Source organism: Gossypium raimondii, chromosome 1, assembly GCF_025698545.1.
Source record: "Gossypium raimondii isolate GPD5lz chromosome 1, ASM2569854v1, whole genome shotgun sequence".
NCBI classification, from domain to species: domain Eukaryota; kingdom Viridiplantae; phylum Streptophyta; class Magnoliopsida; order Malvales; family Malvaceae; genus Gossypium; species Gossypium raimondii.
In genome coordinates, this window is record NC_068565.1 from 33588292 (window position 1) to 33605110 (window position 16819).

General features: G+C 31.4%; 3 protein-coding genes across 4 annotated transcripts; 1 reads left to right on the top strand and 2 right to left on the bottom strand.

Moving 5' to 3' along the window:
- The first annotated feature begins 6333 nt into the window (after window positions 1-6333).
- LOC105785643 (valine--tRNA ligase, chloroplastic/mitochondrial 2) lies at window positions 6334-8964 on the top strand. The gene is made up of 5 exons (XM_052635104.1): window positions 6334-6385; window positions 7404-7627; window positions 7983-8087; window positions 8188-8289; window positions 8540-8964. Exons 1-5 carry the CDS (start codon window positions 6334-6336, stop codon window positions 8702-8704), a joined length of 648 nt encoding a protein of 215 aa, XP_052491064.1. The 3' UTR covers window positions 8705-8964.
- A 784-nt stretch (window positions 8965-9748) lies between these two features.
- On the bottom strand, window positions 9749-13110 carry LOC128043104 (vacuolar protein sorting-associated protein 35B-like). The gene is made up of 7 exons (XM_052635158.1): window positions 13041-13110; window positions 12583-12605; window positions 11235-11303; window positions 10624-10704; window positions 10428-10535; window positions 10240-10343; window positions 9749-10136 (listed from the first exon to the last, which is right to left on the bottom strand). Exons 1-7 carry the CDS (start codon window positions 13108-13110, stop codon window positions 10127-10129), a joined length of 465 nt encoding a protein of 154 aa, XP_052491118.1. The 3' UTR covers window positions 9749-10126.
- A 25-nt stretch (window positions 13111-13135) lies between these two features.
- Window positions 13136-14509, bottom strand: LOC105784762 (ATP synthase subunit d, mitochondrial-like). 2 transcript variants are annotated; one of them, XM_052633320.1, is made up of 4 exons: window positions 14137-14509; window positions 13765-13829; window positions 13581-13667; window positions 13136-13483 (listed from the first exon to the last, which is right to left on the bottom strand). In XM_052633320.1, the coding sequence occupies exons 1-4, from the start codon at window positions 14156-14158 to the stop codon at window positions 13382-13384; spliced, it is 276 nt and encodes a 91-aa protein (XP_052489280.1). In that variant the 5' UTR covers window positions 14159-14509; the 3' UTR covers window positions 13136-13381. The 2 variants fall into 2 exon arrangements, with proteins under 2 accessions (XP_052489280.1, XP_052489277.1); XM_052633317.1 differs by having other exon boundaries at window positions 14043-14508.
- Between the last annotated feature and the right edge of the window lie 2310 nt (window positions 14510-16819).

Genomic DNA, 16819 nt, shown 5'->3' on the forward strand with positions numbered 1-16819 from the left:
GTGATATCTGAAATTCTGGGCCTTGTAGAGGGGAGATTGCGGTGTTCGAGTATCAAGGTTAGGAATGGTGAAATGGAGGAATAGATGGAATGCAATAAGAAAAGTAAATAAAAAATATCATGCCTAGGACATGAGTCCGATCGGAGGCTATACGCCTAAAATGAGTAAGACCATAGCTGAAAGATGTTATGGCATCATGTGTTGGTTCCACCATAAACATTAGTAAGACCATAGTTGAAAAACGTTATGCCATTATACGAAAGTATGCCAAAACGATAAATAGGACTAATACCATAGTTGAAAGATGCTATGACATCCTTTGGTAGTCTGTCGAGTTGGTAAACATGGGGTTACATTGTGTAAGACCATAGCTGGAAGATGCTACGACATCATAGAGGGTTCGTCGAGGCACTAAACACGGGTAGTCCGTCGGGACAATAAATATGACGATTACGAGGTGTAAAACCATAGCTTGGCTATGACAACCAATGGAGTCCACCAGGACATTAAACATGAGACTTGACAAGTAAGACCATAGTTCAACGGGAAATAAACATGGGTGAACAATTAGGACGGTAAAAGCTAGAAATTTTGCAAACTAAGAAAAAATGGTTAGAAGGAAAATGAAAGTACGGACACACACTAGATAGCCAATGGGTCGAAAGAATCCGCCAATTAATGGAAAACATAATGAAGTGGGAAAAAGGTTGCTAGAATAGTGGTTATGAAAGCAAGTAGGGCATATAGATGGTAACCCAACAAGATATAGTCACGGGAGATAACACACCAGCGGTGGTTGGTGTACAGGAAAACAAAATAGGGTTTAACCGAGGATTGCAGATAAGGATCCACCATCAATAATCTTCAGAGGATGCTCAAGGAACTCTGTACACTAGTGGTTGATTGAAAGTACATCCGTCAGTCTATAAGGAAATGAGGGGTTAATTTGAACCCAATAATAGAGAGAGTTACCAAGAAGGGAAACATCGAGTGGTAGATATATCTATCAAGACTATTCCTTTTTAAGGGAAAACTAGTATGGAAGTATTAGCCAAATAGCTAGTTTCGTAGGGAATCGACATGTGAGAGGAATCATGAATTCGTACGGTCACCCAGATAATGGTTTGTTGGGTAATATAGGCTAAAACAGTCTACAATAAATAAGTATGTTTCACCCCTAAAGCAAGATACCGCGATTAAGGTGAAATACAATGAAGTAATCCAAACAACATTGCAACCTACGGGTGGGGTGGAAACAATAAAGATGAACCCAGATAAGAATGCCAATTTTCCTGGACCTTTTTAGTAGGCCTTGTGAGTAGATAGACCTAATGGGCAAAATATTAGTGTATGTGTCAGAACTGTGGCGTGTTCGTAAGCCAAGATAAAATTAGGATGATTAAGTATGGAAAGAGTTGAGAGGAGAAAGAATATAAAAGGCGAATTGGGAAAGGAAGGGTAGGAATCCGTAAGGATGATAAATCATCTAGAACCCACAATAGGTAATAAAGAGGTCTTAAGCCGACCAGGTAAAGATCTCCTAGTGATCACCCCACCAATAAAGACAGACGAACGTTGAATTGAAGTTTGACATCCCATGCAAACCGAGGTCGTCGAAATGAAATAAGGATTATTCCTAAAAGTATCACCTTGGAAGAAAGTTATTTGTTTTGGCCGAAAAAGAAGACTCAGTCCGAGACTTATTGGTCCATACGAGGTTATCGAGAGAATGTCTCTAGTAGCATACTGTTTGGCTTTACCGTTAGAGCTCGAAAAGATTCATAATGTATTTCATGTATCGATGTTGAGACGGTACAAATCAGATCCTTCCCATGTGATTTATACGGTTGAAATAAAGTTACAGCTTGATATGACATACATTGAGGAACTGATTAAAATTCTGGCTCGATAAGTTAAAGAGTTGAGAAATAAATGAATAGCTTTAGTAAAAGTTCTATGGAAATGTCATGGCATCCAGAAAGCCTTCTAGGAACCCGAAGAAACCATGAGATTGCAAAATTTAAACTTTTTCTCTTGTAAGATTTTCGAGGACAAAAATTCCTTTAAGGGGGAGAGTTGTAACAGCCCGTTTTTAGTGGTGTTAGAAAGTGTGGTTTCAGGACCACAATTCTGACCAGTGAGTTAGAAAATTTTATTTATTTAATATTTATAAAGTTGTTGGAGTGTCATATTAAAATTTAGCCCAATAATTTTAACCTTTGGATAGTTAATTAACAAAAAGAGGACTAAATCATAAAAGCTACAAAAGTTAATCACTATAAGTTTATAGGTGCTTAATGGTTTTATAAACATAAAGTGAGAGTTTTAAAAGGTAATTTAACCTTATTACTTTATAAAGGAAGATTAAGATGTAATTATTTATGAAATTTTAGTTAATATTAAAGGGAAATCAGTAAATTAATAAATAAAACAAAAACAAAAGAAAGACAAACATGTCATCTTCCTTAATTCATCCCCACCAAATTTGAAAGAGAAAAAAAAACCATTTTTGTGAGCTTGAAGGTTCAACCAACTATTTTCTTTTGCGTATAAGTTGGTTTGATTTCGTTTTTATTAATTTTTATATTTTTGAGATTGTTGTAGCTTAATTAATCTAGCCCAAGGACTAATTTGTGATTCTATCAAAGTTTTTAAGACTTCTCATGGTTATTCTTGAAGCTTTTTTGTTGTTAATGGTTTAGTTTGAAGCTTGATGATAAGTTTGGATTAATTTGTAAAGCAATTTTGAATTGTTTTAAGTTTAAGGACTAATTTGATAAAATAATAAATTTAGCATGAAATTATTATGAAATTTTAATAATTATGGGCTGTATGAGGGTTATAGAGAATTCGACTAGCTTATATTTAGTTTAACTGTGATAAATGCGAAAGTTTCAGTTTTAGGGATTAAATTGAATAAAAGATAAAAGTTTAGGGTAATAATGTAAAATGTTGTTGAAGGGTCAAATATATAAATTTAGATGTTTTAAAGTATTGAATGGGTTAATTGAACTAAATGATTATATATAGATCAAGAAACGGATTAACCAGTCGATAACCGCGGGAAAGGAAAAGTTGTTGAGTAGTCCTCGTTTGGTGTTGGTAGCTACTTCGTTTTGGTAAGTTTGTATTAGATTTGTATGCTTATTCATGTTTTGAATTCTAAACATATATGTGTATATAATGAGAATGGTTAATTAAGGCAAGTTTGAAAGTGAAAACAAAGGCTTGAATGGTAAAACATGACAATTGTTCTTGTTTGAATTGAAATATGTTATTCTATAGAATGTTTGTGATCAAGTTGATCATGGTATTATAGTATAAAGATGAAAAGATTATGGAATACGAGTTAAGGCCTGTGCGAGCTAAGTGAATGATTAGGATATAAATGACATGTCATTAGGGTGTTCCATGCACTCTGTGTCGGTGATATATTTTCAGGTACTATATACCAGTGTTAAAGTTCTAGGAACTCTGTGTCAGTGATATATTTCCAGGTACTATGTACCGATGGTGGATACCATACCGATGGTTGGAATCTAACATTTGTTGTAGATTCTCGACAGCTTGTGTGAGTAGCATTGTGTAATGGTTAATGTCGTGTTGATCAGCTCATGTGAGCATTTACTTCCCTCATGTATCCAAAGTTAGTTTACTATAGTTCTCCAAGAAAACAGTTAAAAACATTTTTCAAAATGAAATTATGGCATTAATATTTAAATTCCTATTGGTTGTGGATTGGCATGTGAAACATGAATCTTAAGATCTTACTAATGTTATATGTACATGACTAACCATTTGATATGTTAGGAAATGTTAAACAAATCATGGAATTCTAGTTTTATGTTAAATTCAAGTAGTATGCTTAAAATGACAGGTATGTGATGTTTAATTTTTTACAAACTTACTAAGCTTTAAGTAAGCTTACCTTGTTTCGTCTTCTTCCTGTAGATTGTCGAATTTAAGCTATCGATTGGATCATTTCCGGAGATCACACTATCTATCAACTCTTTTGGTAGCTAATTACTTATTTTGGCTTGATTATAAGTAGCATGTAAATAGGATCACTACACCAAAACAGACTTTTAGCGGCATTTTTAGTGGCGTTTGGACAAAAAACGCCGCAAAAAATCGAGCATTAGTGACGCTTTACATAAAACGCCGCTAAAAATGAGCATTAGTGGCGTTTTTTGGAAAAACACCGCAAAAAACCTAAGCCCAATCTGACATTTTGGGGCTTTAGCGACGTTTTTGAAAAAGCGCTGCTAATGCTCAGGCTTTTAACGGCGTTTTCCAAGAAGCGCCGCTAATGCTCAGGGCTTTAGCGGCGTTTTTGAAAAAGCGTCGCTATAGCTCAGAGCTTTAGCGGCGCTTTTCAAAAACATTTTATCTGTCTATTTACTATTTAATTTGTTTATTTATATTAATTAAAATTCAATTTATTTTTAATTGAATATTTGTTAAAAATGGATAAATTTGAAATAATGACATGTAGAAATAATTTGAAATAAAATCATAGAAAATATTTGTTAAAAATAGAAAAATTAAAATACTATTATTTAAAATAATTTTAAAATTTTTGGGTACATGACTGATTGATTTTAATTTATATATTAAATAATTTCATATATAATTGTAAAAGATACGATAGTATTAATTTTGAAATATTTAATTAGTTATCATTATAGTTTAGGGTTTAATATATATAGTTTAGGGTATATGGTTAATTTAGTTTTTAAGACTGGTTTAGGAGTTACAATTTTAAGGTTTATAGATTATGGAATTAGGAATTATGGATTAAGGATTCTGGTTTAAGGGTTGTGATTTATGGGTTAGGGGTTGGGGTTAGGGGTTAAATTAATTAGTGTGTTTTAATTTATATTAAATAAGGTTTAGGGGTTAAGGGTTAGGAATTTGGGTTAGGGTTTAGATTAATTAGTGTTTTTTAATTTATATATTAAATAAGGTTTAGGGGTTAAGGGTTAAGGGTTTAGGGTTTAGGATTAGGGGTTAGGGGTTAGATGTTAGAGGTTAAGAGTTAGTGATTTAGGGTTTAGAGATTCGGGGTCGAGTTAGGGTTTAAGGTTTAGATTAATTAGTATTTTTTAATTTATATATTAATTAAGTTCTTATATAATTGTGAAAGAGGGGTTAGGGGTTAAGGGTTAGGGTTTAAGGTTTATGTTTTATGATTCAGGGTTAAAAGATAGGGGTTAGGGGTTTAGGGTTTAGATTTATTGGTGTTTTTAATTTATATATTAAATAATTTCTTATATAATTGTAAAGAGATAATATTAATTTTAATATATTAAAATTATGATTACTTTAGATTTGTTAAATGATGAAATTTTATACAATTAATTAATGTTTTATAATTAAAAATATTTAATCTAAATTTAGATTAAATGGTTTAAACCGTTTGATATATTTAAATATTAGATTTAAAAAATTGATAAATAAATAAATTAATGTAATGATTGATATGGATAGGTAACTATTTATTTTGGATAGGACCAAATTATAACAAATAAAATGAAATACAAAAACTAAAATCATTCCACATCGAACATCTAGCAAAATAGTTATATTTTAGTTAGGAAGAAATATCTCTAATAAAATGGAGATTAGATCAAAATGAATAATATAAAATCATGATTAACGTCTCAATCTTTAATAGAAATTTGATACATTGGATAATTCTAACTTCATAATTAATTACGACCATTTAATATTTTTTCTTATTAAAATATATGATATTTATTTTGAGAGTACTTAATTTTTATAAAATTTAATTTATAAAATAATAAAAAATATTTTATAAAATCACTTAACTAATAATTTTTAACAGATAAAATAAAAATTTTTAGTAGAGCAAAACAAAGTTATTTTATTCAAAATAAAATAATTTTTTACGGCGTTCTTATAAAAAAACGTGCCATTTTACCCCAAATTTTCCCCGGTGAAATCCCTAATCTTCCTATGGCCGACAATGGTTTGAACTTTCTTTTGATACCCATTTCCTTTCTATTCACCAAGTCCTTTCTCCTATTACCCTTTCCCCTCTCCCTTTCTCTCTTTCCTCTTCACCTGACCCTATCAAAGGAACCCAGCTTTCCATCTCGCTACCAGACGACGATGTTTTGAATTCCTTCTTCATCGTTTTCTCTACTTCCCCTTCTTCTTCTGCTCTCCAATGGCTATCCCCGCCGCAAACGTTTAACAAAAAAACACCCTTTTGTTTATACCCAATGCCAGTGTATCCACGCGCGTTCCATTTTCCCATGTCAAAACACTCCCGCGGCGAGAATCCGTTACTCTGCTCTGCTTTGCTCAATGTCCATTTTGGGTACTAAGGCTTCTTGTATCTCTTTCAAGGATTCTACTTGTAGGTGCTTTGGGTACATGGTTTCCAAGAAGAAATACATCTATACCATTGATGATGACTGCTTTGTAAGCTCAACCCTCGTCTCTTCCCTCTTCCCTCTTCTATTTTTTATTTTTGAATTTTGGGTTTTGGTGGGTTTCCCGAAAACAGTCTTCATTTTAAAGATCTAGGCTTGATCCAACTTTTTTAATACTGTTTTAATTTTGGTTTTAAGTCTCGGATCTTGATGTATGGATGTTTAGATCTTGACTTTGATTTTGGAATTTTGCATTTTGTTTGCTGTTTTGGTCACTTTAAAAAGCCGTTTTCTTTAATGTAGTTTCCTATCTTTTATTTGAAATTTGGATCTGCAATTACATAACATCTTTTGATTTTTGTTCCATGTTATGTTTTCAACTCAATTCCTGCTTTGGTTTGTCCAAAATTTAGTGTTACATTGTATTTCTAAGCATTTGTCTTGTTGATTTGTTATTTTCTACTGGTTGCATTGTGACATATGTTTAGCTTCTTTAGATGGCATTGCAAGGGAACTTACACTGTTTCGATGGCACATATATATTATTAATTATTGGATAGGTGGAGTATTCACTGTGTTTATTGATTGTACTATCAACAGTATTAATCTGAGTTATGCTTGCATTTGTAACTATTGTTATTACTCTCAGAAGAAAAAAGAAATCTATTATTATTGCATAGGCTGTAACTTAATTTTTTGTAAATGAAAGTTACTAGTATAATTGTTTTATGCCATTAAGGTCTGGATTTTATGCCATTTACAGATCATGAAAACTGAAAAGTAATGAAGTTTATGCTGTTGTTATATAGCACATAATGCCCTTTTTTTAAGGTTAAAGTTATAAAATTCATTTGGTGGATAGTGTGTTTATTTTATTCTTATCATTACTAGAATTCTATTGTTAGTTGGATCAGTATGTGCTGTTGACACATACATGAAATACCTGTCATGGTTGTATGTTTTTTGCAAAAAAACTACTGGTATAATTTTTACTCTGATTAGCTGTAGTTATTTTTGTGTTATATGTAGTCTTTATATCTGCAACCCATGCTTGGGATTTATGTTTTTTTTTGCATGGGTATATTGAAGCCAGTAAAGCTCGCATTTACCACTCTGGAGATGATTCAGTTGCTTTAGTAGCTCAGACAGTTCTACTCTACGTTTTCGAGAATATACTGAAATTATTACATCTATTCATGCCATTTGTAACTGAGGAACTGTGGCAGGTGTGGGCTTTGTAGTGTTTACCACGCTTTTTGTTAATATAATTTTTATAATTTAAACTCATTTAGTTTACCATATTCTTGAATCTGATAATTCATGTTAATATTAAGTTTGGATAAAATCTGCTGGAACACAATTTCCGTTTATGAGCACCTTATCAAGTCTAGATTTAATGTGCACACCTGACTTTGCACATGCACATGTACTTAAGTGAATTTTAGGTTCACATTACAGCATTCATGAATAGTGCTTCATACAAGAAATGATATTTTTTCTTTTCTTTTATTGTTTTAGGCATCCCCTAAGGTTTTCTGCAGATGTAACTGTGGATTTTTCTTTTATTTTATTTATCTTCAGGCACTTCCCAATCGGAGAGAAGCTCTTATAATATCTTCCTGGCCACAAACTTCTCTTCCCAGGAGTACTGATTTGGTAAAAATATTTGAAAATTTTCAAGCTCTGGTGAGTTTATAGAACTCTTCTTTTTTCCTCTACATTTGCCACCAAATACTCTTCAACCCAAGGTAAGGAAATCGTTAACCTCTGATAATTTATGTGCTAGACTCGAGCAATCCAAAATGCTAGAGCTGAGTATTCTGTTGAGCCAGCAAAGCTCATAACTGCTTCTATTGTTGGTAGTGAAGAAGTCATTCAGTATATATCTGTAAGTGTAGTTTGTTTCTTTAGGGATTGTCTTATTAATTATAAAGAAAAATGAATGGCACCGTTTTGTTTCTTTTCTTGATTGTGCCATCTTTCGATGCGTAATATATACTTGTAACTATACAACCACAGGCTGTTGTAAAGTCTGGCAGAAAAAGGAATGGCTTAATGAACAATGCTAATGTCTTAAGTATCTGTTTTCTTAGCGTGTCCGCAAATCAGTGTTGATAGGTTGTATCCTCTTGATGCAGGAAGAGAAGGAGGTTTTGGCTCTCTTATCCAAGCTAGATTTAGACAATATTCATTTCAATGATGAAGTAGTGTTAGGTTTTTCTTCTTTGTTAGCTAATATTAATTTTAATCTGCTGATTTTAGCTGCCTGTTATTTGATTAGATTGTTGGTTATGCTGGCTTGAGTTGTGAATCTGGTGAACAAAGATGGCAAAGAAGAAGAATCCCCTAGTTTATATGGATGTGTCAATAGATGGTGATCCTGCTGAAATAATGGTTTTTGAGGTATGGTTTTAGCTACGGAAGCAAGTCAACAAAATTTTACATTTTTGTATTGTCCTTTGCCCATGTACTCTTGTTTTGAATTACTATGCATTGGGTTTATATATGTGTATATTGGAGATTATGCTTTTGCTTATATTTATCAGTTTTCTTTGATTCTTCAGCTCTTTCCTGATATTGCCACTACACCAAAACAGGTTTTTAGCGGCGCTTTTTTAGGCCTTTAGCGGCGCTTTTTAGCGTCACTAAAAGTATTAGCGTCGCTTAGAGAAGCGCCGCAAAAAATGCCGCTAATGACAGCGTCGCTAACTTTAGCGGCGTTTTTAGAAAAAACGCCGCTAAAGACCAAGACCTCTGGCGACGCTTTTCCCACAAACGCCGCTAAAGACCATGACCTTTGGCGGTGCTTCTCCCACAAACGCCGCTAAAGACCAAGACCTTTAGCGCGCTTCTCCTACAAACGCCGCTAAAGACCAAGACCTTTAGCGGCTTCTTCCAAAAAGTAGCTAAAGACTCTAACCTTTAGCGGCACTTTTATCACAAACGCCGCTAAAGAATAAACCTTTACCGTACGCTTCTCATAAAAACGCTAAAAACATAACCTTTAAAAATATATTTTAATCAAATAATATTTATTTTTATGATAAATATTTTATTTTATTTTATTTTTAAATTTGAACTTTAAATATACTTTTAAGGATAAAAATATTATTTAAATTAAATTTTCTATAAAAATTTTAACTTTAAAATTAAATATAAAATTAATGAATTTAGTTTTAGAATTTAAAATAATAAATTAATAACACAATTAAAATCTAAAAGTTAGAACTCAAATTATCGTAAATATTAAAGTAAAAATAAAATTTAGAATCAAAACTAAAATAAATAATACATATGAACAACAGACTGACTTGTTGAACAAGCCTATGATTATAAGCATTGCAAGGTAATAAAAAATACAATGCATTTTCTTAATCAAGTAAATCTCGGTAATAAAAGATATAATACAATTTACATGACTCAATAATTTACAGTTTAATAAAAGATATAATCAAGCAAATATGAAATCCAAATCCAGAATAAACGCCTATTTACATCTCTAACTGCCATGCATTACTTCTTTACTTGACTCAACAATTTACAGTTTAACGGAATCGAATTTCTCACCCACTACACCGCCTTGTTGTTTTTGGAACTGAATGTAACGCAAGGTGCTGGCAAGCAAAGCATCCGCCACACTATCAGGGTTTGTGGAATCACTTTGCATCTCAGTATTAATTAATTCTATCAGCCCTTGGATTGCAGAACTGGTGATTTGCTTATTGTTAGAGGACCCTGCAACCTCTCCCGCAAATTTTTTCAGTTTCTTATTGTTAGAATGAATTTAATGTTTACATGAAAAAAAATCTAAACCAAAGGACAAGTTTTGAGGCCAGACCTCTCCCCGTCCTTTATGCCATCCTGATCATCAACCCAAAATAGATGGGAACATGCATAAAGAGCTCTGCACTGATCAGCCTTCTTCAATAGCCGACCTGAATACTGACCAAAGTAACACATATTTAAGTTTTTTTTATAAACAGTTCAATGAAGTACAATGAATCAGAGAAGAGGAAGCAATATTACTCCTGTGGCTTTGTGTGTCAAAGTATCTCTGTTCTCAACACCAAATACATTCATCCTCTGGAGAGTCCCAATTACCAGATGAATTGCAGTCACTTGGGCTTTAGAGTCCTATGATCAATAAACATTCATGAAACTCTACACAAATTAGAAAGGCATAACAGACTTCAACAATAGCTTATCTGAGTAGTACAATTACCGCAATTTCTTCTTCATATAATAAAAGCGCTTGTGTGAAAAATTCATACATAACATGCTCAATATCACAGCCATTAGCTGCCTGATAGTCAGGAAACAGAACAAGGACAAAATACATGTTAAAAAGTTAAACATAAAATTCAAGCCTCTCTTCATCAAAAAGGAATATAACCAAAGACAAAGCCTGCAATACTGTTCACTATGCATATATTGCTAATATCGTAATGATAATATGCCATTCATTAAACTTAAAAGTCATAATGATGGGAGATTTATGACGACAGCACCCCCTTCGCATCATTTTAAAATAAAATTATTGATCCCTAATGCCTGGAATCAACATAATAAATTAATGGAACATTGGTAACAGCACTAAGAATGTCACAAATAAAGCTATTTATTCTTGTAAGCACCTGTTTCATCAGAAACCTTGCACTCTCGTGAGCAACATTATTTATCTCAGCATGCCTTTTCTCAACTATCAATTAGAAAAATGGCATCTCTTGAAGTTCAATAAAATTTGTTATCATCTAAAATAATTTTCAGGGTTCAATTCACTATTTAACCAATGACTGTTATGCAGAGTTGGTTTAAGTCGAGACTCAAGATTACCTCAGCACATTGCAGGTACAACCTTAATGCAAGTTCAGGGGATGGAACAGCTGGAAGGGACTCAATGATCTGAAAGAAGGGCTATTAGAGTGTCTTTTGCATAATGTGATATAAGTTATTAGATTGTAGTATAAAAAGAAAATCAGTATTATAAAAATAAAACATCTGATAATGTTTTAATTCCACTTGTGGAATTAAAATTTAATACTCACAATATATCAGATGCTAATTTATATTAACATATCAAAATATATAATTATAAAACAAAAATATAAACACAATATATATATATATGAGAATTAAGGATCGTTGAATTTTTTAAATTTAGAATTAAATTAATATAACATATAAATATTAGAGGATTAAATTTGTTATTAGACTAATAAAAAACTCACGACAACTTTTCAATCACTCATCTACAACTAATGAGAGAATGTATTAAATATTTAATTTCAAAAATTAAATAATTAAATAAAATGAATAATTAGCGACTAAAATAGAATAAATCATATAATTAAGTCACTGTTCTTATATTTTACCCTAATATAATAGTGAAGGGAGGCGTAATTATTTGGTTACGTGTCCCATGATTGTGTATATTTTAGAAAAAAATAATAATAAAAATAAAAAATAATAAAAGGTACTTGTACTTGAAACGCAAGATACCGGTGGCTTCTACTCCAGCTAATATACTAATTAATTAATACCTATTCTTATAATATTCCATTTCTCAAATCTGTTCAATGACTGCATTTCACGTCCCCAACTTGTTATTCCCTTTTAGATATCTTCACAAGCCTCTCACCTTTCTCCTAACTCTTTCTTTATTTTTTTTAAAATATTTATTCAAATATCAATTAAAAATATAATATGTACTTTTTTTAAAAATATATACTATAAGGATACTCATTCAATTATAAAATTTTTAGATGTTTTCAAAATTTGATTTTTTTGTTATTCTATTATTAAATAGTTAAATTTGTATTTTTTATATATAAGAAAAAGAGGGAACTTACTAAGTAAAATATTCATTACAGTACCTAGGAATGATTATCCTGTAACAAGACACCTGCACAAGTAACTTCACTAGTAAATCAAACCACATCATCATATATGATGTTGTGCCTGCATGTATGATCTTGTGGATTTTTACTAATAAGCAGTTAATATGTCATCGCTGTATATAGAAATAAGATGAGATGAAAGGTATGCAGATAAAATGAAAAAACTCAAACCACAAGCTGCAAGCATTTGACAAAGAAAAAACTCACATGACTTGGACAATAAAGATAAAATGAAAGGTATGCAGATAAGATAGAAGTATAAAATCGAGCATAGAAGAAATCACCTTACAAAGTTGTCCCAGGTTTCACTTTTCATAACTCCCGATGGGTCTAGTAATTGAGTCATCTCATGGCTCAACTTGAAATGTGCACTCTTGAACCGCATATTTCCACCAGGTGATGTTTCCAAGATGAAACCAAAATCAATATGAACAAGCCTCCCGACACTGCATTGACATGCATATCACAGTGGTTGAGTTTTAGCTTATGAAACTACCTTGAACAATCGGATAGAGCCATTTTCTCCAGTTCAGTTCAACCATGAAAAACCAAAAAAATAAAACTAAAACAGTTGACTTACAAAACAAGAGATAGACAACAATACTTTGTTTTTTCTTAGTATTTATTTAACCATTGTCAACCATATCTGACAGCTCATTAGCCTTAATTTACATCATTACCTCAAAAGAAAATAAATGAGAGAGTACAATATACTTTAAAGAACCAAAAGTCTATTTTTTACCTGTAGCATCAATGACTTCATTGAAGATCTTCAATACATCTCTTCTAGCCGACAATTCAACATGCTGCATTTTCTTTTTATTAAAATCAAGACAATTTTACAAACTGCAAGTGAAATATTGTCTATTATATTCCAAAACCAATTGTTGCTTTACACAAGGCTGTCTTGCTATTCGATATACTAGTTTTAGGTTTAAGATTATTGGATCCTCTGATAACAAGACAATACCAAGCATGCATAATTTTATAAAGGTAACTCTATACGAGAAACCTTTCCTGGTCATTACTAATCATACATATGTAGCAAGTTTGTGGCTTGACCCTTATATTACCAAACATGTCTCAATATCCCCAATTGTCATTGCGGATCTCATCATCGAATTTCTTTTTTAGTTCGGGATGTTTCTCAAAGTACTCATCTATTGTCATGGTGCTGATCTTTTGCTGTTCAAATAAAGAAAAAAGAATAGAACAAAAATCAACAATTGCAACTACAATTACAATAAAGAGAAGATTCATTTGGGCAGTGTTTTGCAATTACCTTCAGTTCATGAAGGTCGGCAATTTCTTTCTCCAAACGCTCGGACTCTTTCAAAGATTTCTGCTCTTCTTCTTTCAATTCAACCAACTATTAACCACAAGTAATAACCAAATCAGATGATGAAAAAGAAAACCAAAACCACTGAGACAGGTAAAAGAGGATCAAGAATGCTGTTGATTCTCACCAATGCATCAAATTTCGGTTTGAATTGAGGAGTGACTGTGTCAACAAACTTGGGGATCTCTACGCCTGAAAGGAAGCATATAAAATGTGTAAAGATGAGAGTTAATAACTCAAAATGTAGATAAAATTAAAACAGATGAAATCGCAAACTCCCCACAGCTTCATCGAAACCACTCACACAATAAACCATGGATTCCAAAAGTTGTAGCCAAGTGACAACCCGGTTAGACAAATTACTATAATCAAAGCAAAGAAATTACACTAAAGAGAGAGTTATACATTGTAACCAACCAATATGCCAAGTAAACAGTGAAAAGGAAGCAGCTCCATTTAACACAGTTAATTCCATGAAGGTGCTCGTGGAACACCTTACCGTAAAAAAACCTGAAAATCATCTTCTTCAACCTTTTTTTTTATCTCTTTATTTCAGCGAACAGCCTTACTCCCCTCTTCGTTTCCTTTATCTTTCAACTCCTTCCAGTAAAATTAAAAGAAACCCTAACAGATCGAGAGAAAATGAGTAGCTATGGCGAGTGAATTCAGTGCAGTGAAATGAAAAGAAAAAGAAGTGTGATTGGTGTAGGTGTATTAACTGGTGTTGTTGGATATGGGAAATTTGGGGGATTTCAGCTGAAGAAAAACAAACTTTTATTTGGGGATTTAGGGCGTACGACTGAGATGGGAAGAAGATGTAGTAATGAGCGGGTAACCAAAAATCAAGTTTTGGGGGTGAGCGGTAGCGTTTTGAAAATTTTTAACACATATTTGCAGCTTTTTTTTTGTCAAAACGCCGCTATTTATTATCTTTTACCCGCAAAAAATTATTTCATTTCTGTTTTATTATGTTGAAAATTTTTTATTTTATTTTTTATAAATTGATTTATTTTTGCGGCGTTTGCTTATCTTTTGCGGCATTTTTATGAAAAACGTCGCAAAAAATTATTTCATTTTTAACAAAATGACACCGTTTTGCTATGCTAAAAATTTTTTATTTTGTTTTTTATAAATTGATTTATTTTTTGCAGCGTTTTTATAAAAAACGACACTATTGCTTATCCAAAAATTATTTCATTTTGAACCAAATGATTTGTTTTGCTATGTTAAAATTTTTAATTTTTTTATAAATTAATTTTTATAAAATAAAAAACCAAGTACTCTCAAAATAAATATTGTATACTTTAATAAGAAAACAAATGATAAAATGGTTGTAATTAATTATTAAGTTAGAATTATCCAAATTAATTAAATAATTACCTATATATCCATATCATTTTTATTTTTGTATTTTTTCTTATAATTTGGTCTTCTCGAAAATAAATAATTATACCTAAATATCCATATCAATCTATTACTTTTTTAACTTATTTATTAATTCTATTTAAACTAATATTATTTAAATATTAATTTTTTAATATAAAAGCATTAATTAATTGTATAAATTTTATCATTTAACAAATCTCAAGTAAACCTTAACCTTAAACCCTAAATTAACCATTCAATACATATAAAGTCTATCTATTATATATCTCTTAAATAATTTAAACTATATACTCATAATTTCAATATATTTGATTTATTATTATCTCTTTTACAATTATATAAGAACATATTTAAAATATAAATTAAAAAATAATTAATCTAAACTCAAAACCTTAACTCGATCCCTGAATCCCTAAACCTTAAATCCCTAACTCTTAAACACTAACATCTAACCCCTAAACTTTACATCCCAACCCTTAAATCATAATCGCTAATCCATAATCCCTAAATCCGTACTCCCTAAACCTTAAAATATGAACTCCTAAATCAGCCTTAAATCTTAAATTAATCATATACCCTAAACTAAAAACCCTAAACAAATTTATTATTATCTCTTTTACAATTATATAAGAACATATTTAAAATATAAATTAAAAAAATTAATCTAAACCCAAAATCCTAACCCGACCCCTGAATCCCTAACTCTTAACCCCTAACACATCTAACCCCTAAACCCCTAACCCTCTAACCCCTAAACATTAAATCCTAACCCTTAAACCATAATCCCTAAACCCATACTCCTTAAACTAAAAACCCTAAACTATAGTGATAATTAATTCAATATTTTAAAATTAATACTATTTCTTTTACGATTATATAAGAAAATTTTTAATATACAAACTAAAAAACAATTAGTAATCATGTACCCAAAAAACTTTAAAATTATTTTAAATAATAGTATTTTAATTTTTCCATGTGTTTTATTTCAAATTATTTCTACGTGTCATTATTTTTTTCTAAAGATTTTAAATATTAAATTAGAAATAAATTAAATTTTATTTAATATAAATAAACCAATTAAGATAAAATGTTTTTAGCGGCGCTTTTTAAAAAACGCCGCGAAAGTCCTGAGCATTAGCGGCGCTTCTTCAAAAACGCCGCTAAAGACCAGAGCATTAGCGGCGCTTCTTAAAAAACGCCGCTAAATCCCAAAAAACTCAAGAAAACGACGTCGTTAGGTTTAGGTTTTTGTGGCGCTTTTTGGAAAAGGCCGCTAATGCTCATTTTTAGCGGCGTTTTCAGAAAAGCGCCGCTAATACTCAATCTTTAGCGGTGTTTTTTAGATTGCGCCGCTAATGATTGATTTTTAGCGGTGTTTTTTATCCAAACGCCACTAAAAACGCCGCTAAAAGTCTGTTTTGGTATAGTGTGCTCCCAAGACAGTAGAAAATTTCCGTGCCCTTTGTACAGGTTCTGATATTCTTATTTCCCATTGTTATGATGTTCTTTTATTCTCCAGGATTTTTAAATTACCGTATTAAGAATAATTCCTTTTGTTGACTCTTTAAGTTTTTGTTGTATATGATCTTTTTCACGTTTGAAGAAGTATTTGTGGTCAGGGGCAAGATAGTTTCTGGGTTGTAATTGTTTACTATATGCTATGTCAATACACGCTCATCATGTGGGTGAAAAAAATAAAAGAATATAAAAATTACTCCACTAATGTTCTTTTCTTCTTTGAAAAAACTAATTATTATTAATGAAAGAGAAATTAAAGTGAAAATGGTTTTAAAACT